The following is a 21,775-nucleotide window of genomic DNA, read 5'->3' on the forward strand; positions in this document are numbered from 1 at the left end:
AGATCTTATACTATTTATTTGATTTTAACACTTGCTACAAAGCTACAGTAATCAGACAGTGTGGTATTGGCATAAAGACTGTCATATAGACTAATGGAATAGAATAAAGAGGCTGGAATAAACCCACACATGTATGGTCGAATGATTTTCAACAAGGGTGCCAAGGCCACTCAATGGGGAAAGAACAGTCCTTTTAACATACTGTGTTGGGAAAACTGGACAACCACATGCCAAAGAATGAAGTTAGATCTTTACCTTACACTATGCACATAAATTAACTCAAAATGGACTAAACACCTAAATTTAAAAGCTAGAACTATGCAACTCTTAGAAGAAATCAATAGGGGAAAATCTTCATGACATGACATCAATGACATTTGGTGCCATTTCTGATATGACATCAAAAGCATGAGTAACAGAAGAAAAAATAGAAAAACTGAACTAAATCAAAATGAAAAACTTTTGTGCACCAAAGAACAACTAGAAAGACAACCCATGTGATGGGATAAAATATTCACAAATAATATATCTGAACAGGGGTTAATATCAAGAATATATAAAGAACCCCTACAACTCAACAACTACAATAAAACCAAACGAGCCAATTAGAAAATGGACAGAGGACTTGAATAGATTTTTCTTCAAGAAGATATCCAAATGACCAATAAGGACATGGAATAATACTCAACATCACTAATCATTAGAGAAACGCAAATCAAAACCATAATGTGATACTATTTCACATTCATAGGATGGCTATTATTTTAAAAAACCCAGAAAATAATAAATGTCGGAGGATGTGGAGAAATTGGAACCCATGGGCATTGCTAGTGGAAATGTAAAATGGTATAACTCCTGTGGAAAATAGAATTAACCATAGAATAAAAATAGAAATACAGTACTGTACGATCCAGCAATTTCTTTTTCTGAGGTTATATACCCCCCCCAATTAAAAGAATGCAGAGACTTGAACAGTTATGTACACCTATGTTCATAGCAGCATTATTCACAATATCCAAGAGATGGGAGCAACCCAAGTGTTCATTAATGGATGAATTGATAAATACAATGTATTATACACACACAATAAAATATTATTCAACCTTAAGAAGTAAGGAAATTCTGACTTATGCTACACCATAGGTGAACCTTGAAGACATTATGCTAAGTGAAATTAATCAGTCACAAAAAGACAAATATCCTATTATTTCACTTATATGAGGTACCTAGGGTAGTTGAATTCATAGAGACAGAAAGTAGAAGGGTGGTTGCCAGGGGTAAAGGGGAAGAGTGAATGGGGAGTTAGGGTTTAATGGTTACAAACTTTCAGTTTTGCAGGATGAAAAAATTCTGGAGGTGGCTGGTGATGATGGTTGTGTAACAATGTGAATATAGTTAATGCCATTCAACTGTATATTTAAAAATGGCTAATTTTATGTTATGTGTATTTTACCACAACTTAAAAAATAATAAAATAAAGAAATGAAGTGGCAAAATTAATACCAGTCTTACAATTGTGACAGCTCCTTCAGATCCTTAAATACATGCGGTGGAAGATTTTCAATCTTATTACTTCCTAAATCCCTAGGGAAATAATTGCAAACATGTCATATTATTTTCTTAAGACTTTATTCATTGTTCTGAAATTCATTAGGAAACTATTATACAACTTTTCAACAATGTAATTAGTGAGTTATATTAATTACCAGAAGTCTAAAAGTTTAAAAAAAGGAGTACAATGGGAAAATATAAAAATATTTTATCCCATTTTATCATTCCTTTAGAGACAAATACTTGATGATATTTGATCTGGTTTTAATTGATCCAGTTTTCTAATTCTAAATAATATATGTGTTTTACCCATTCTTCCCTTCCCTCCCTTTTCTCTCTCTTTCTCTTTTTTGTATTAGACTATGAATATGATTTGGAAACTTAATTTTTTCTCTTGCTTGGGTTTACTATGACTGTCAAATTGAAATGTATTATTTCAAGTGCAAGTTTCTTTCACAGCTGATATACATAGGATGTCATATTCTCCTGGGGCCGGATACTTTGAGTGTCATCTTATGTATGTGTACAGGGTCTGCCTAACATGGCATGACCTTGTAGCTTAGTTCTGAGAAGGTTTTTATAGCAGCAGCCCTCGTGGCACCTTTGACAGTGTCGGCTCTCATATTCTTCTATAAAAGATAATAAGTTTCAGTTGGCTTGAACTCTCTAAGGTGATCAAGAGATACTAAGAGAAAGCCTAACCACTTCCCCTATCCATCTCCAAATACTATTAGTTTTCACTGGATGTGTGGGAGAACAGATGTATTTGTTACATATGTTGGTTTGCTTATAAGTCAAAAGTTAGATTATTCGACTTTGAAGGGCAGGATAATTTTAGATTGAGATTTCAAAACTATAAATAAATAGCTGACATAATCTGACAAATATTACAAATGTCTTTGCTGTAAAGTCACTCTTGAGACTAGGTTTGTTGTTTCAACATTTATGGGTGAAGATAGATTGTTTTGATTTGACAACTGAAAAAATGGTTCTAAAACTTCATCCCTTTCATAAAATCCTTTAATAGCTCATGTTGCCTAGATGATGAAATCAAAGCCATTTAGTGTGACACAAGAAGCCTTTAAATATCTAATTATCTTGCCTCTGACTATCTATCTTTCTAGTCATGTTCCCTAACACTTTCTACTCAAAGTACTTTTCACCATGGCCCGAGTGCACTTCAGTATTCTAACCTCCATGCTTTTACATGGATGCTTCCTTCTACCTGTAATGACCTTTCCTGCTTGCCCTTCTGGTGATCTTATATTCATTCTTCTATACTCTACCCAAATGTCATTCTCTATGAAACCTATGATGCCCATGGAGGTTAGGTGTTCTTTCCTCTGTTCTCTCATACACTCCTCTTGCACACTTCTTTGAAAGCACGTATTACACACATGGGCACGTGTAACATTATATTAAAGCTGATACTGTATATATGTGCTTCCCTTCTGATGCAAGTGAACTCTTTGAGTACCAGAAGGACACATTTTCATCTTGGGCTACTCAGTGCCTAGCTCAGCTTTGCTACTCTTACTGTGCCCAATCAGAGGACTGCTAATGACTGAGTCTATATGCTTCATATTTAGGTAAAATGGGACACAGTTCCAGTTCTTTGTATGAGAAACCAAGTAAAACATTGATCATATTAATAACACAATGTGAAAAACAGATTTAAAGTAATCCCCTAGGATATTTTTAAATAAAACTCTAAATATCATATTCAATAATTTATGGTGGGAATGTGAGTTTTGGTTATCAGAGAAAATTTCAGAATAGAGTTTCTTTCTTTCTTTCTTTCTTTCTTTCTTTCTTTCTTTCTTTCTTTCTTTCTTTCTTTCTTTCTTTCTTTCTTTCTGACAGGATCTCACTCTGTTGTCTGCACTAGAGTGCAGTGGGGTCATCAGAGCTCATCGCAACCTCAAACTCCTGGGCTTGAGCAATCCTCCTGCCTCAGCCTCCTCCTAAGTGGCTGGGACTACAGGCCCATGCCACTATGCCTGGCTAATTTTTCTATTTTTTTTTTTTTGTAGAGATGGAGTCTTGTTCTTGCTCAGATTATTCTCAAACTCCTCCCTCAAGCAATCCTCCCACTTCGACCTCCCAAAGTGCTAGGATTACAGGTGTGAGCCACTGCACCCAGCCTGGCAAATAGTTCTTACAGCATGAATCATGTAATGGGATATAGTGTTGGTCTAGATACTAAGTTACATGTGAAAGAGCCATTTATTACGCTTCAGTTTGGGAAAGTTGGGCTAAACATAATTGGTCTCAAGATCCATTTCTGAATGAGCTCAGAAAGCACCTTATCAATTAGAGTAGTTGACTTTAAAAGCTCAAATTAAATCAAGTATGTGGCAAAGATTTCCTGGCACTAGAATTACTTAAAGTCCTCTGTGGCAAGTGAGTCCTGACTGTTTGTCCTCCTTAGCTCTATCAGTGTGATTGAGCCTGGAGAGGCACAGAGTATATTCCAACTAGCTTTCTAAAGCACAGTGTAGATCCAGACCCATATATTGAAATTCATCACCTCTTAGAAAACATCCCATTTGTCCTTGTAAACTTGATTTTTCAGGCAAGTGTTTAATATGGGATTAGACAGGCTTTAGGCTGGACTAATTATTGGCCTTGGTGACCCTTTCTTCAGCTTTCGTTCTGTCCTTTTTCTCTGAACCTGGATTAGCACTGGTTATGGGCTAAGCTGATTGTGTTCCATGTTCATTGCTGGTTACTAAAACATAAAATCCACACCTGACAGCTACCATGAAGGTTAGTTACGATTTGGAAGAACTATACTCTGATATTCAGGTAGTGATTTCAAATGAGATAAAACAAAAAACAGTATGGATCCCTTGACTAACTTGTATTCCAATGGCTAAATAATAGCTTTGGATCACCTAGCTGCACCTCTCCCTACCATTGGGAATAATTTTCTATGTGCTGATGATGTGGTTCAATTGCCATACAGGAATTTTTACAATAGATGATTGGTTCTAATTATCTATTGAGATTTTCCGGTACATTTTGTAAATGATTGGTACTGTCTACCACAAAATGCTTCAGGTTAATCACTACAAAAAAAAAAAAAAATGTTGGGTTTTTTTTTTTTTTTATTTCAGCATGTTATGGGGGTACAAGTGTTGGGTTTTCAATGGCTTATTCATCGATGTTTTGGAGCAGAATGCAGGATTATTTCTGAGAAATGTTCGTGCTCATGGCATATGTATGTATTTCTTCTGCCAGTGTTCAGTTAAAGTGTCCAGGTGTTATGTTTATAACATTTTAGTTATATTATTTAATTTATATGAAAAAGTTTTAAGAAATCAATTTTCTGCACAGCTAATTGTCAAAACATATAGATGTGTCCACACTCCATATTCTTTCCAGAAAATTGATACTGAAAAATAAAAAATTGTCTGAAGAATATGCACTTTCTCCATCTATTTTGTTCTGACAATCAACTACAATGTGCTTGGATCACAAAGTTTTGGTTCACCATAAAGTTGTTTTAATGCTTATTGGAATCAAGTCCTTAATATTAAAAAAGGGGCATTATAAAAATAACTGTTTTAACGTATCTCTCTTCCATTATTACAGGTAGGGATATTATCCGCAGCAGTGTCTAATTTCCTTATGGATCTAAGATTATCCTTCCCTTTCAGAATCAGCAAAGTGATATTTTTTAGTCTTATGGTCTCTGAGTCCTAATGCTTCAAGGCCCTTAAAGACAAATTTGCTGTCCCACTCTAGCAGTGGAACAGAGTGGTATAGGATGCATTTAATTATTAATTTTACACTGACTTAATTCTTTCTGTACAGCTCTGTTTCCTTTACTTTCTTCAAATATTTATTTTATATTTTTATTTTATGTATATTTTTTGTCAGCTATCTGAATTCCTTTGTGATGCAAGGTATAAACATATATATTAATAAATAATGCTTAGAAAGAGGAGACATTTCTTAAATGTATACGACCATATATGTACACCAAATATGAAATAAAACAGTAGAAAAAATTCTTAACAATATATGCTCAGTCAAACTTACAATTCATCTAGTTTTTGGAGAGGAGCAAATGTATTTTCATTTAAGTGATTAATTTTGTTTTTCCTCATTACCCTGAAAGTAAAAAGAAAAACACATTGTAACTTCTTGAGGTAACTGGTACGTGAATTAACAGCCCGCAAAAACAAATATAATGAATAGATAGTGCATTTTCACATCAAGATATTTTGAAGTAATATGACAAATTATCCAATTTGATTTTAATCTTCAATTTCTCAAATCTTTTAATGATGATAATAAAAAAGTCTAATTCAAAATGTTGAGTGAAATAAGGAAGAGCTTTGCAAGAGAAATAGCGGAAACGTTAACTCTTCAGAATACAGACGGAGTATCTTGCAACTAAGAGCAGAAGGAATTGTTTTAGGCTCATCTCTTCGCTCTGTGTATCATGTCTGTCAAACAAAGTACTCCACACATCATAGCACTGATACTCATTTGGTAGTTGATGTGATTTTGGGTGAAGCTGCCTAAGGAAGTGTGATCTTAGCTGGACTAATTCAGAAGAATCTCTCTAGTTTGGGATACTGAATCAGATTAACTCTTGACAGTTCATTTCTGCACTGATACAATGTGTTATGAGCTAGCATAAAGGACCAACTCACAGAAAAGTTTCAAAGGGTTTCAAGTCTCTTTTTTTTTGAGACAGAGTCTTGCTTTGTTGCCCAGGCTAGAGTGAGTGCCGTGACGTCAGCCTAGCTCACAGCAACCTCAAACTGGTGGGCTCAAGAGATCCTCCTGCCTCAGCCTCCCGAGTAGCTGGGACTGTAGGCATGCACCACCATACCCGGCTCATTTTTTCCTATATATATTAGTTGGCCAATTAATTTGTTTCTATTTTTAGTAGAGATGGGGTCTCACTCTTGCTCAGGCTGGTTTCGAACTCCTGACTTCGAGCAATCCGCCCACCTTGGCCTCCCAGAGTGGTAGGATTACAGGCGTGAGCCACCGCGCCCGGCCGGTTTCCAAGTCTTTAAACATGGTGTGACATGCCTTCAAGTTGGCCTTGTTGTATCCTTAAGTATTTATTTCCTCCTTGCACTCCAAACCATTACCACTTTTCCCCACTATGCTGGGACTGTAAGAGCTCAACACCTGTCAAGAGGCTATCCACAAATGATTTCTTCATAAAGAAGTTTCCTTAAAAATAAATACAAGTAGAATAGAAAAGAAATTCTAAGTTTTTCAGATATCTATTTAGTCTGTGTCCTTCGGGTGCAATTTGGTTTCCTTTGGGCAATTTGCACGAACTATTTTGCATTTCTGATAGAAAGCACTCTGAAGCTGAAGATTGCTGAACTCACTCAGCAGAGAATTCAAACTGGAAATTGGAATGAGGAGCATAATTGAAGGAAATATACTGTTGAATCAGGGATAGCTATTGCACTGCTTACACAGGAATCCTATGTATCCTAGGATAATGGTATTCAAACTTTTCCCATAGAAACACAGAGTAAAAAATTTATTTTATGTTGGGGCATAAGATGCACACACACTCACAAGCCAAGACTCATGAAACAATAAACTTATTGTCTGCATTGCACTCTGATATAATCAATTCAATTCAATTCTATCTCATTTAAAAATGCTGGTCAAGGAATACTAAATTGATTGTGCTACATTGCTTCCATTACTTACCCTGTTTCCCTGAAAATAAGACAGGGTCTTATATTTATTTTTCCTCAAGAAGACACCCTAGGGCTTATTTTCAGGGAATGTGTTATTTTTTTAAGTACGGTACAATAATCTACATTTATTCAAATATAGTTAAGTCATCTTCTGGAACATCATCATAAGTCTCCAAACCCTGAATTCCATTCTGAATCTCTTGCGACTCTATTTCCTTTAGAACCATTGGCCCCAATCTTTCATGTCGAGCAATAGAGCTCTTATAGGGCAGATGAGAAGGGCTGCTCGTCTTCTTCACCGCTCTGCAACGAAATGCATGGGTTGTGCAGATACTCTGCTTAGCCACGCCCATCACTAGGTCTTATTTTCGGGGTAGGAATTATATTTAATGCTAGGGCTTATTTTATGGGTAGGTCTTATTTTCGGGGAAACATAGTACTTCTGTGTTGCAACCCAGAGTTTGAAAAATGTTCTGGAAAAATAAGCTGTGAATGGGAGACTTGGGTTTTTATATTGAAGAAAGCTGGAACATCCTTTACTTTCACAAAAAAGGCAACATGAATTTAAAATAAGGCAGAGAGGCACAAGAAGAAATTATACTCAATAACATTCTAAGGTTTATCCTGGTGTCCATAATTATATCCTCAGGGGTGTGAGCGTTCTGCAGTATTTTTTAAAATCTTGATTGTAACTAAAATTTTTTTGACAATGATAAAGAAAACCTTAATTTTTGCAGTAACAATTTGCAAAAGGTAAACATTTTTATAGTCTAAGACTTCAATTTAGTGTTTCTCACCCTGCAATACAAGGATATACTCTTGGTGTTCTATGATAATTTTTTTTCCATTAAAATGGATCTGTGTATTACTTAACTTTGACAAAAACACATCTCAGATAATACAATGCCATTTTGATTATTCATGTATGTTTAAATCTGTGGTCACCCTGGGTTTTTGGAGGCTCAGATAGAAGCATAAATCTGTGATTACCCTTGGTTTGAACTTCATGTACTTCAGTGTCAACAAACTTCAAGTAGAGAGTGAACATTTTTCATAATTACTATGCATATTTCTGTTAGTTTCTGTCCGCATAAATGATTCATTTTGTTTGTAAGGAGATACAATATTACTTCAAAAGCATGAAATATTACTTACAAAACAGTTAAATTACTGCAGGAAATAAAAGTCAAATTTCTTAAATTATGGATATGGTTGCCTTCAAAGTCCCTGGAACACAAAGATAAAACATGATAAAGCTAAATTTTAATCATAGGCAGAAATAAATTGGCTGAGAATTATTTACCTTCTAATAAAATATATTTTCTTCACATACTGTTTATTCCACATAAACTCTCACTTGTTGCCACTTATATATATAGCTGAAACTATATATATGTATATTTACTGTTTTTTCCTATGTTAATAATAAAAATGTTTTGAGTTATATCTGTATCATGTGTTCATATGGGCATGTATAATATATTATTCTGAGAAACCAAAATGAATGAGAAGTCAAATTGAAAATGCTTGTTAGGTAAACAATTTATTAACCGATATCTAATATTGAGCCATATTAAATATTTGTCCAGAGTTATCAATGGCGTTTTCCTAAGTGCTGTGATGCTATTTTGCTACAGAAGCTGCTACTGCCGAAACAACATTTAGCTTCTACCTCCCTAGCATGACCACTCCCCAGAAAAGAATTCTCAATAATCTTTTACTCCTGGAAACACTCTTGTTTGCTTTTTTATATCGTCACAAAGGCCAGTACCGTGGGGGGACAACAGGCTGCACTTGGCTCTCCATTCTCAATTCTGGGAGCCACGTTTGTGTAGATCCTCCTAGAACTCCCTTGCTGTCTGAGGCTACATTACCATAAGGAGTCTGGTCTGAGTATCAAAATTTATCAAAAATTTATGTTTTATTGTGTCTTCTTTATGGTTATCATGAAGTTATTCTTTTATTGATTCCTTTTTTTTTTTTTTGAGACAGGGTCTCCTTCTGTCTCCCGTGCTAGGGTGCAGTGGCAAGAGCCTAGCTCACAGCAACCTGAAACTTCCGGGCTCAAGTAATCCTCCTGCCTCAGCCTCCCAAGTGGCTGGGGACTACAGGCGTGTGCCACCACATTCAGCTAATTTTTTTAATTTTTTGTAGAGATGAGGTCTTGCTATTGACCAGGCTGGCTCTTCTTTTATCTTAAAAATAGGTGTATGGTGGAAGTTTGTAGAGCAGGGCAGAATGTTGGCTGAGGTTTAGGCATAGACTTTCAAAAGTAAACGCTGGCCCTAAAATCTACTCAGTCTATCCCAACACTCAGTACTGGTCACCACATGTTATAATATACAGCTATTCAGGAATAACTGTGACTAAAACATATGAGCACAAGTGTGACAAAACTACTAAAATCTACATGGGAAACATGGCAACATTACAGAGGTACCTGTATTCTGCTGGCTGGCACGTGGGATAGTCAGTTTTATTTCAGGCCCTGCATTAAAAAGAGATGTCTACAAATCAAAACACATCTGGAAGGTCTGAAACACCAGGCTGCAATGGATGTAGAAATCAAGTCAATAGAAGAATATAGGGTATATTTATAAGAGAAGAGCAAATTAAGAGGGATATATTTGAAATCAGGCTGTAGAATACTTTTTCTATGTTGCAGTAGATTGCAAAATTAGATTTATTGATTGAAAGACACAAAAATTTCATATGTAAGCTAAATTTAAGTCTCTGTAGCAATTTATGGTGTCCAGAGAATAAGCTCCTTATCACTACAGGTATTTAGCAGAGGCAATATACCATATCTCAATAATTTTGCAGACAAGATTTCTGTACTGTGTGGGATATTGTATTAGAATCTTAAATCTTGATTCTACATCACTCTTCTAAAGAAATATTTCTTTTTTTCTGTTAAGTTGGAAACTAAGCACTTATAGCACTCCTTTTTTCTGCTTTAGGTTTGGCCAAGGCTTTTGGCCTCTTATAACTTACGTTGTCAATGTCAGAGACTGGCTGATTTCTTGTTTTATTGCTAACCATTTCCATGAATCTACCACCAGGTGGTGATGCTCTCCTAAGCCTCACAAAATGCTCTTACTAAAATGTGTTGATATCCCTGTTTAGGTACATATGTAACTTTGTTTTTTGTTAAGCTGGCAAAAATATTTGTCAGTACTAATTTACGAATTTGTAAAAATCAAAAAGAGGCACACATTGAGGCACAAATTAGGAACATTTGATTAAAGTGTTAGTTTCCTTTTGGGTTTATTTCAACCTGGAGTTGTACAATAAATTTGCTTTGACTTTCTTCCTAAAATTAGTTTTAGCCTTTGGGCCGGGTGCAGTGGCTCAAGCCTGTAATCCTAGCACTGTGGGAGGCTGAGGTGGGCGGATTGCTCGAGGTAAGGAGTTCGAAACCAGCCTGAGCAGGAGCAAGACCCCGTCTGGACTTTAATTAGCCAACTAATATATATAGAAAAAATTAGCCGGGCATGGTGGCGCATGCCTGTAGTCCCAGCTACTCAGGAGGCTGAGGCAGTAGGATTGCTTGGGCCCAGGAGTTTGAGGTTGCTGTGAGTTAGGCTGATGCCATGGCACTCACTCTAGCCTGGGCAACAGAGTGAGACTCTGTATGTATGTATGTATGTATGTATAAATAAATAAATAAATAAATAAATAAAATCAGTTTTAGCCTTTGGCACTAGGAATCTGGTTTTCAGCATACATATTAGCTGAAGCAAAAAACCCCAACCAACCAACCAACCAAACAATAAATGCAGCTTCTTGTTCTCTAGCTCCCAGCTCTAAGGGGAGTTGGCAAGGGGTGTTTTTCTACTGCATGTCTAGACCGCCACTTTTCCCACTTAATGAGCCTCTGAACCTAACCACTTCTTTTTTCCCTTTATACATGGTCTAACTGGATGAAAATGAAAACTTTTCTTCTTCCATCTAAAGAACAAAAAACCCCACAAAAAATAAAAACAATAATCTTGCTTGTTCTCTCTCAACTTCCTATCTTACCCCTTAGTGGCATTTGAGATATGCGAATCTTCTTACTCTCTATCTTCTCCTCCCCTGCCTTTTAAACATTTCTGGCTCCTGTTTCACAGAGAAAATTGAGGTGGTGAAGGAGGGGAAAAGCCTTTGACCTTCTTCCCAACACCTATAAACTTACCTGTATATGCACCTGGTCTCCTTCTAGTCTCAGAGGAAGAGATGACCCTTCTGCTTTAGGCTAATCCCTCCATCTGTTTTCTTGAGTTTGGTTTGTGTATGTGTATGTCCTAAAATATATGGTCAATTTCGGTGAATGTTCTTTGGGCATTCTTTGCTTTCAAGTTCATATCTATTAGGATTAGGTGCAGGTACATATAACAGAGACCCAACTATAATAGCACAAATAAACAGAGAATTTTTAAATCTACAGTTGGGCAGTCCAGGGCTGGTAGTTTTATAACGTTGTTAGAAACCCAAGGTCTTTCATATTCACTGTTCACATGTCCTTGTCTTCATGGTACAAGATGTTGCTAAAGCTCAAGCCATCATATTCATGTTTTCTGGATGAGAAAGGAAAAGAAAGGGTCTGCCTCATTCTCTTTAAGGATATTTTCCAGAAGTTCCACACTAGCTTCTAGCTCCCTAGTCAGCACGTAGATACATGGCTATTTGTAAATGCAGGCAAGTCTGGGAATGCAATATTTTAGCTGGGCACATTGCTGTCCCAAATAAATCAGTGTGGTTATTGAGAAGAGGCATGGCAGTTTGATATACATCAATTAATTTATTAATTGTGTTATTTATTCTCCACATCCTTTTTTGGTTCTACTTGCTCTTTTATGGACTGAATGAATGGTGGTAGATTATTATTTCTTACTGTTTATGTATGTCTACTTTTTCTTTTGTATTGGTTGCTATATGAATCTCTTTTTTCCCCCTACATTTACTCTTTTTTTTTTTTTTAAGCCAGTCAAATTTAGCAGTGGGGGGTTGAATACCAACTTTAGTGACACTAATGTGAATAAGTTCTGATAACCCACTACCATCAGACCAGCCTACTCTTTTATTTATTTATTTTTAAATTTCAGAATATTCTGCCAGTAAGTAAACTTGTTTTGTTTTATCTCAAAATAGAAGTTTACTTTCCTGACCTTTTGTTCACCTTTGGCTACTGCCATGTCTGTTCATATGCCTATTTATTACTTACATTTCTTTCTTTTTAAATTTTTTCAACTTTTATTATAGTGTTTACATTTTTCTTATTGTTTTGAAAGAACTATACTAAAGATTTTAATCTATTATCTGTCATATATTTTGCAAGCATAATTTCCTGGGATGTCATATGTCTTTTTATTTTATGTGTGTTTTTTCCCTGAATCAGAGTTTAAATTATTTTGGCCAACAAATTTGTCAGGTTTTCTAGTTCATACTTTGCTGAATGAAAGTTCATGGAAGATAAAGATTATAATTAGTTTTAAAAGAGATGAACACTTATAAAGCAAACCATTATTATGACTAGCATTAAAATTAGATATTCACTATCAGGAATGTCCATGGAATGAGTTTGTTTGGATAGCTCAAACTTACAGATGAAAACTTTAGTAATAAAGATTTAAAAAGTCCATCTTTTTAGTAATAAATTTTAGTCATTTTGACTTTTAGCTAAAGTAGTGTACATTTTTCTGCCTTATTTAAAAGCAAAGGGTGATTATTATACATGCATAATACATCTCCCAATTGTATTTGGCCCCAGTACACACATTTTTAATTGCTAATTTACTTATGTAAGTATTGATCATTCGTGCTTCATTACTAGGTTTGGAATACCGAGCATGTAAAACCTGTTAATGTATTCATTTGAACGAAGTTCAATTACAATGAAGGATATTGAACTTAATTTGCCCTTTCCTTTAGGACTTTAGCTTGTTGTCAATGTGTAGTACAGTACAGAACTGTCAGACAAAAATGCCTTCTGGACTTAGTAACTATTTTCAGGATGTTTGTTTTTCCCAAAGGTGTTCCAAATTAGTATATTTTGAATTACTATTTTTGTTTTTTTATGGTATTTTTCACTTGTGCTCTATTGTCAAGTTGATGGTTATCGCTGCTCACTACAATCAATGTTTCTAATCCTAACCTTTCCTCCTTCTTTTAATTTGGTACTTCTAATCTGCTGTGAGCTTAGAAATCAAACTGACTTTTGAGAATTTCCTCTAATATAAGAGACAGAGGGAGTTTTCATATGATACTGCATGTGCAGTTTACTGATTGAACATTTTAATGGTTATTTTGGTTATTTATTTTATTTTTACCTGTATTTTAAATAAGCAAATTTACTGCATAATTGAGATGTGAATAGTGGAGTGATAGTTATTGCTACAAGCAAAGCTACTATGTTACAAATTCCATGGAACATATTCTATTGTGATTAGCCTTTAAAAAAGAAATACTAAATATCATATTGTCATTTTTCAGAATTTAGGAGTGAAACTAAAATGACTTAGTCTTTCTGTACCAAATGAATAGATGAGTAAATCAGCAGGGGAATGGGAGAGATGTTTTATAGACACCATGATGTTCCTTCTGTCTTTCTTCAAGGCTCCAAAGTAGTTTTTTTGAGATGTTTTATTTTGGTAAGAGTTTAGAGAATTTAGTTTAAATAATGGGGATGTTTAATATAAAAATCATGCTAAAGTAATTTGAGATGTGATATAATACTAACCATCTATCATTTACAAAAGATCTATAAAAAATTTGATGTCCAAAATAAATTAGGCAAAAACAGAAAATTTAGTTGATTTCTATAAAAAAAATATATACAGTAACTTACAGCCAATGTAGTCTTGGCATGTGCTGACAAAGGGGTTTATCAGGCAAATGGGTGAGGACATTATTCATCAGGACTCTGAAAAAAAACCAAAACAAAACAAAAAAGTCACATTTTTCTCATTCTTTTGTCATCTTAAATCAAACATGGTATTATCATTATTCTTATAAAACCAAGTTAGTTGTCCCGTCTCCAATTTTTTCTCTGTAAGTCCTGTTATATTAAAGTACTTGATAGCAGTAAAATTTTGACAAATAGTAGTTATTATATGGAGGAAGCAGCGATGTTTGTAACTAAAAAAAAAGTCTATGCTCTTCAACAATGGGTAGTGAAAAGGTGATTCGAAATGAATTTTATTTCTTTATTAAGATGAATACAGGCACATCTCATCTTACCCTGCTTTGCTTTATTGTGCTTTTGCAGATATCATGTGTTTACAAATTGAAGGTTTGTGACAACCCTGTGTTAAGCAAATCGACTGACACCATTTCTCCAATTGCATGTGCTCACTTCATGTCTCTATGCCACATTTTGGTAATTCTCACAATATTTCAAACTTTATCATTATTGTTGTTATATCTGTTATGGTGAGCTGTAATCTTTGATGTTACTATTATAATTGTTTTGGGGCACCACAAACTGTACTCATGAAAGATGATAAACTTAATTGATAAATGTGGTGTATGTTCTGACTGCTCAACCAACTGGCTGTCCTGTCGCTCTCCCTCTCCTTGTGCCTCCCTAGTCCCTGAGACAGAACAATATTCAATTAGCCAGTTAATAATGCTACAATGGCCTCTAAATGTTCAAGTGAAAGATAGACTTACATATTTCTCACTTTAAATCAAAAGCTAGAAATGATTAAGCTTAATGAAGAAGGCATGTCACTGTCATGGAAACAATCCAAGTGCCCGTTAATTCATGAGTGGATAATTAAAATGTGGTATATGCTCACAATGGAATATTACTCAATTCCAAGAAATGACAGTGAGCTAGCACCGTTTATGCTATCCTGGTTTAAGCTCGAGCCCATTATCCAAGGTGAGGCGACACAAGACATGGAAAATGGGCCCCACATCTACTCGCCATCAAATTGGTACTGACTGATTAAAACGATGGTGCTCAAATGGTGGCAATGCTCACCACGGATTGGGGGGGGGAGGGGTGGGAGGAGACACCCAATCTTAGGGGTGTGGTGAGCATTGTGGAGGGGAAGGGCATAACTTCCCCTCTAACCCTTCTTAGGGAGAGGCAAAGATATACAATGTAACCAAAATGTCAAAAAACAAACAAATGAAAAAACCTTTTTATCCGGTGGTGGGCAGGGGAGAAGGGGGAGGAGGAGAAGGGTGTTCACTTACATAATGTGTGTGGTGTGCACCACCAGGGGATTGGACAAGTTAGAATCTCTGGCACGTTGGGGGGAGGGAGGGCAGGGGCAATATTTGTAACCCTAACAATATTTGTACCCCCATAATATGAAGAAATAAAAGGAAGAAAAATAAAATTAAGAAGGCATGTCAAAAGCTGGGTTAGGCTGAAAGCTAGGCCTCTTGCACCAGTTAGCTAAGCTGTGAATACAAAGGAAAATTTCTTGAAGGAAATTAAAAGTGCTAGTCCAATGAACATATGAATGATAAGATAATGAAACAACCTTATTGCTGATATGAAGAAAGTTTGAGTGGTCTGGATAGAAAATCAAAACAGCCATAACATTCCCAAAGCCTAATCCAAAGCAAGGCCCTAACTCTCTTCAGTTCTATAAAGGCTGAAAGAGGTGAGGAAGCTGTAGAAGAAAAACTGGACGCTAACTGAGGTTGGTTCATGAGGTTTAAGGAAAGAAGCCGTTTCTATAACACAAAAGTGCAAGGTGAAGCAGGAAGTGCTAATATAGAAGCTGCAGCAAGTTATACAGAAGATCTAGCTAAGATCATTAAGGAAGGTGATTACACTAAACAACAGATTTTCAGTTTAGATAAAACGGTCTTCTGTTGGAAGAAGATGCCATCCGGAACTTTCATCGCTGAGAAGTCAATGCCCGGCTTCCAAACATCATAGGGACAGGCTGACTCTCTTGTGAGGGGTAATGCAACTGGTGACTTTAAGTTGAAGCCAGTGCTCATTTGCCATTCTGAAAATTCTAGAGCCCTTAAAAATTATGTTAAATCTGCTCTGCCTGTGCTGTATAAGTGGAACTACAAAGCCTGGATGACAGCACATCTGTTTACAGCATGGCTTATTGAATATTTTAAGCCCACTGTTGAGAGCTACTGCTCAGAAAAAGAGATTCCTTTCAAAATATTACTGCTCATTGACAATGCATCTGGTCACCCAAGAGCTCTGATGGAGCTGTACAAAGAGATTAATGCTGTTTTCATGCCTGCTAACACAACATCCATTTTGCAGCCCACAGATCAAGAAGTAATTTTGAATTTCAGGTCTTGTTATCTAAGACATACATTTTTAAGGCTTTAGCTGCCATAGATCGTGATTCCTCTGGTAGATCTGGACCAAGTAAATTGAAAACCTTGTGGAAAGGATTCACCATTCTAAAGGCCATTCAGAATATTTGTGATTCATGAGAGAAGGTCAAAATGTTAATATCAACAGGAGTTTGGAAGAAGTTGATTTCAACCCTCATGGATGACTTTGGCGGGTTCAAGACTTCAGTAAAAGAAGTAACTGCAGATGTGGTAGAAATAGCAAAAGAACTAGAATTAGAGTGGAGACTGAAGACATGACTGCATTGCTGTAATCTCAGGGTAAGACTTGAATGGATGAGGAATTGCTTCTTATGGATGAGCAAAAAAAAGTGGTTTTTTGAGATAAAATCTACTCCTGGTGAAGACTCTATAAACATTGTTGAAATGACAACAAAGGATTTGAAGTATTACATAAACTTTGTTGATAAAGCAGCAGCAGAGTTCGAGAGGATTGACTCCAATTTTGAAAAGAGTTCTATTTTGGGTAAAATGGTATCAAACAGCATCACACACTAAGAGAAATCTTTCATGAAAGGAAGAGTCAATGAATGCAGCAAATTTCATTATTGTCTTATTTTAAACAATTGCCACAGCCACTCCAGCCTTCAGCAACTGCCACCCGGATCACTCAGCAGCCATCAACACAGAGGCAAGACTCTCCACCAGAAAAAATATTACAATTCAGTGAAAACTCAGATGATTGTTAGTACTTTTTAGCAATAATGTAATTTTAAATTAAAGTCTGTATATTTTTTAGACATAATGCTGTTGCACACTTAATAGACTACAAAATAATATAAATGTAACTTTCATATGTACCAGGAAACCCAAAATTTTTGCGTGACTTGCCTTATTGTGATATTTGGCTTATTATGGTGGTCTGGAACCAAACCTGGAATATTTCTGAGGTATGCCTGTATAGTAATGATGCACTTAAGAACATTTCAATAAAATATGATAGTGAGACCCATATTCAATTTGATAGGCTGATATTCTAGAAGACAGAAAATCTTATAAAATTGTTAGAACTATAAATAGCCTTATAGAATATGGTTAAGAGATGGTTTTTAGTTGAAAAGACCTTTTTGGGGTTTTTGACATTCCAAATGTAATGTTATTAAGTTTAAGCATTGATTTATATTTATGCCTTTTTTGTCAATTGAAATATTTGCTTTAGTTTAGTACTTACAAGAGAATAAGAGAATTTAGTCCATAAAATGTTAGTGGGGAAATTCGACTGAGGTGATTATCTTCAATTATCCTGCCAGCCAGAAGAAAAAAAAATTAATTCATTTATATATCTTTAGAACCTAAAAATTTATACTATAAAATGTCACATAAATTAAACATACAGCCATTCTAGTCTGTGAAGATCTTCAAAAACACCCGGCTTCAGGAAGGTTATTCTGTTATGACTGAGATATCTGGAAAAGGATAAATGACTACAATAAATTTGTACTTTTTTGATGTTTTATTATAATAATACAATAAAGTAAAAACAATAATTATCCATCTTAAATTTTCTTATATAGCATTTTCATCATGCCACTTCCCTGCCTTTGAATCTCTTTAAGAGTTGCTATCACTTACCTTAACATCTCTAGCTTTTAATTTCCCCATAATTAATTAGTTAATTAACCTATTTATTCATTCATCTATTCGTTTATTATCAAATTGTTGTGAGTACCTACTCTATGGCACTGTGCTAAGTTTTTTTTTTTTTTTTTTTTGAGACAGAGTCTCACTTTGTTGCCCAGGCTAGAGTGAGTGCCGTGGCGTCAGCCTGGCTCACAGCAACCTCAAACTCCTGGGCTTGAGTGATCCTTTTGCCTCAGCCTCCCGAGTAGCTGGGACTACAGGCATGCGCCACCATGCCCGGCTAATTTTTTATATATATATATCAGTTGGCCAATTAATTTCTTTCTATTTATAGTAGAGACGGGGTCTCACTCTTGCTCAGGCTGGTTTTGAACTCCTGACCTTGAGCAATCCGCCCGCCTCGGCCTCCCAAGAGCTAGGATTACAGGCGTGAGCCACAGCGCCCGGCCCTGTGCTAAGTTTTTAATACTTTTTTTTTTTGAGAGGCTGAGTCTGGAGGGGAGAGACAGTATGTGAATAGGTTATCATGCAACATAGGGGAGGCAGAGGGAAGTGTGTGATTGCTCTGCCATCGCAGAGGAGAAAGCACCTGACTGCTAGGGATGGGCACGGCAGAGCATGGAGGAATGGGAGACAGGAAGGCTTTACTAAAGGAGACGTACTTGAGAAGAGTCTTGGATGAAGTCATGGAATTCACAAAGCAAAGAATGGGCAAGAGCTATTCTAGGGCAGAGGGAATAGCTTGTCTAAAAGCAAGAGGTACAAGAGAGAGTAACAAGGTGAGAGACCACCAGGTAATTCAGTGGGACCTTGTCATGGAGGGCTATGAGGAGAGACAGGAGATGAACCTGGGAGGCAGAGGCCTGTTCTGGAAAAAAGGGCATTGCATGCCTTGCTAAAGAGTTTGACCCCATCCTACCTACCCAACTTTACTTTTGCTCTTCTGCAGAGTTAACTGGCTCTCTATTTTTCTGTGTTGATCTCCTCTTGCCATGTTCATTCCCATCTCAGTGTCTTTAGTGTAGCAGTTCATTGCACTAAATCTGCTGCCAGCTTGATTCATGATTCTTCTATTTATTAACAGTGTGGCCCTGAGCAAGCAATTAATTCCTGTGAGCCTCAGCTTCCCCAACTCTAAAACAGCGATATCAATCCCTACTTCCTAGGGTTGTTGTAACATTTGGGGCAATGCATGCCATAAGCACTCAGTATACATTATTTATTATAACAGTATCTCTGCTCATGCCTCCCACTCCAATTTCCTTTTTTAATTAAAACATTTTTTTGCTCAGTCATAAAATAGCTGTTGAACACTCCAATTTATTCCCTCTTTTTCCTCTGCCTATGATTCATATGCAAGTATTACTTCAAATTTCACTTCCACTAATACATGGTTCACACTATTTTTTTTTTTCCTTTTCTCCACTCTTACATATCTTGGAGCTGTCATCCTATAAAATTTTTCCTGCCAGGCATCTGTCCTTTCGAAGTAGGTGTGACTTTTGCTTTAGGGTAGTGAGGGAGGACATGCCATGATAGAACCACTTCCTTCCCTCTTTTGCAAACCTAGAGCTCAGGTGGGCACAGGCACGATAAGAAATAGCTTTAACACCTATCATGAAAAACCTCAGGGGGTTCTCTTATAAACCAATGCACCCCTGCCCCAGGTACAAGGCATTTGATCCACCCTGCCATCCTGTGCCCATTTGTTTAGCCCATTTCTCAGAGCCACCCTTCACTGCTCTGGATCAGAAATGATCATACTTTCAGTGAACCATAACAGCAGTTTTGGTCTGAGCAGCATAGGTGTAGGACTTATGTACTCTTTCATGATTTTCTAATTGTTATATATACATTGGTATCGTTTGCCCGTCTTAGATCACAAGCTTCTAGAGAGCAAGTGCATGCCTCTGCCCAGGGACAGCTCAGTGCTCAGCCTGAGACACTACGGTATAAGCCACTTAAAGGCAGCATGGCTGGTTTATCTTTCTGCGCTCTCCTGGTGTCTAGCTGAAGTACTCATACTACATAAGGGTTAATGAATACTACGGATGAGCAAAGAACATGTATCTTATGGTTACTTATGAAAAAACTAGAAGTATGTGGCATCTTTAACACTCAAACAATATTCTGGGGCTATTAAAAAAACAGTGAAAAGAGATGGAGACACCTTTAAATTTACTCTCCAGTCTGTGCTACCTTTCAAGAGTGCCCTCCACATACACTGAACATTAAACTGAGCAGATGCTGTTTAGTGAGTTTTGGAAAGATTCATGGAAAGATAGGAGCCTGGTGAGAATGAGTCCAGCATTGACTTTGGGGCTTTGCTAAGACACCAAGAGCAGGAATGGGTAGAAGGGAAGAGGACATGGCTGAAATGGCTACTGTTAAGGCTTTGAATCTCCTGGGACCTTCTTCCATTTTGTTAATAAATTACTAGGTGCTCTTCTTGACTTGATCCCAAACTCGATTTCATAAGCTAAAAATCTGGCTGGAAGGGATTTCCTGGGTTAGGGTTGAGAATGGGGTAGGATAGAAAACAAGGGGTCAAAATGGAGATACAGGGAGTTATTTATTTATGTGATTTTTTTGTTATATTTCCTTTCAGTTACTTCTCCTAGAAGGCTGTTTGGTAGATCTCAATGAAGTGCAACTTTGAGAAAGCCTATTTTAAAAGGCTTTGCTTTTAAGCACAATAAAATACCACTTCGTACCTATTAGGATAGTTATTGTCAAACCACCTAACCAACCAACCAACCAAAAAAAACCCAAACCAGAAAATAGCAAGTATGGGTGAGGATGTGGAGAAATTGGAGCCCTTGCATTTTGCTGGTGGGAGAGTAGAACGGCACAGCTGCTGTGGAAACAGAGTGGCAGTTCCTCAAAACATCAAGAGTACAATTACCATATGGCCCAGAAACTCCACTTCTGGGTACACACCTGAAAGGACTGAAGCAGAGACTCAAAAAGGTATTTGCACTCCCATGTTCACAGCAGCATTATTTACAATAGACAAAAGGTGAAACAACCCAAATGGTTATCAACAGATAAATGGATAAACAAAATGTGGTATATACATACAATGAAATTTTATTCAGCTTTAAAAAGGAGGAAATTCTGACACACGCTACAACATGGATGAACATTGAAGACAACATGCTAAGTAAAATAAGCTGGATACAGAAGGACACATATTTTACGATTGTACTTATATGAGGCACTCAGAGGAGTCAATTCATAGATGCAGAAAGTAAAATCGTGGTTGCTACGGGCTGGGGGAGAGGAAGTGTGGAGGGGGACATGTGGAGGTATTGGACAGTGTGGAGGTATTGTTTAGCAGGTACGGAGTCTCAGTTGGGGAAGATGAAAAAGTTCTGCAGGTGGATAGTGAGGATGGTTTAGCCTTTTTTCAATTGTTCAGTTTTAAAAATTATTATAGGCCGGGCGCAGTGGCTCACGCCTGTAATCCTAGCACTCTGGGAGGCCGAGGCGGGCAGATCGTTTGAGCTCAGGAGTTCTAGACCAGCCTGAGCAAGAGTGAGACCCCCATCTCTACCAAAAATAGAAAGAAATTAGCTGGGCAACTATAAATATATAGGAAAAATTAGCTGGGCATGGTGGCACAT

At 36.6% G+C, this 21,775-nt stretch overlaps 1 protein-coding gene across 1 annotated transcript in view; it reads right to left on the reverse strand.

Moving 5' to 3' along the window:
• Positions 1–21,775, reverse strand: part of RXFP1 (relaxin family peptide receptor 1) — a 61,309-nt gene that overhangs the window by 15,126 nt on the left and 24,408 nt on the right. Inside the window, exons 6-11 of the mRNA XM_012783595.3 lie at positions 17,903–17,974; positions 17,740–17,811; positions 14,071–14,145; positions 8,397–8,468; positions 5,599–5,670; positions 1,513–1,584 (exon numbers count right to left, since the gene is read on the reverse strand). Of these exons, the coding sequence (XP_012639049.2) occupies positions 1,513–1,584; positions 5,599–5,670; positions 8,397–8,468; positions 14,071–14,145; positions 17,740–17,811; positions 17,903–17,974 (435 nt within the window). The remainder of the gene's footprint in view (positions 1–1,512; positions 1,585–5,598; positions 5,671–8,396; positions 8,469–14,070; positions 14,146–17,739; positions 17,812–17,902; positions 17,975–21,775) is intronic.

This window comes from Microcebus murinus, chromosome 15 (genome assembly GCF_040939455.1).
Source record: "Microcebus murinus isolate Inina chromosome 15, M.murinus_Inina_mat1.0, whole genome shotgun sequence".
NCBI lineage: Eukaryota > Metazoa > Chordata > Mammalia > Primates > Cheirogaleidae > Microcebus > Microcebus murinus.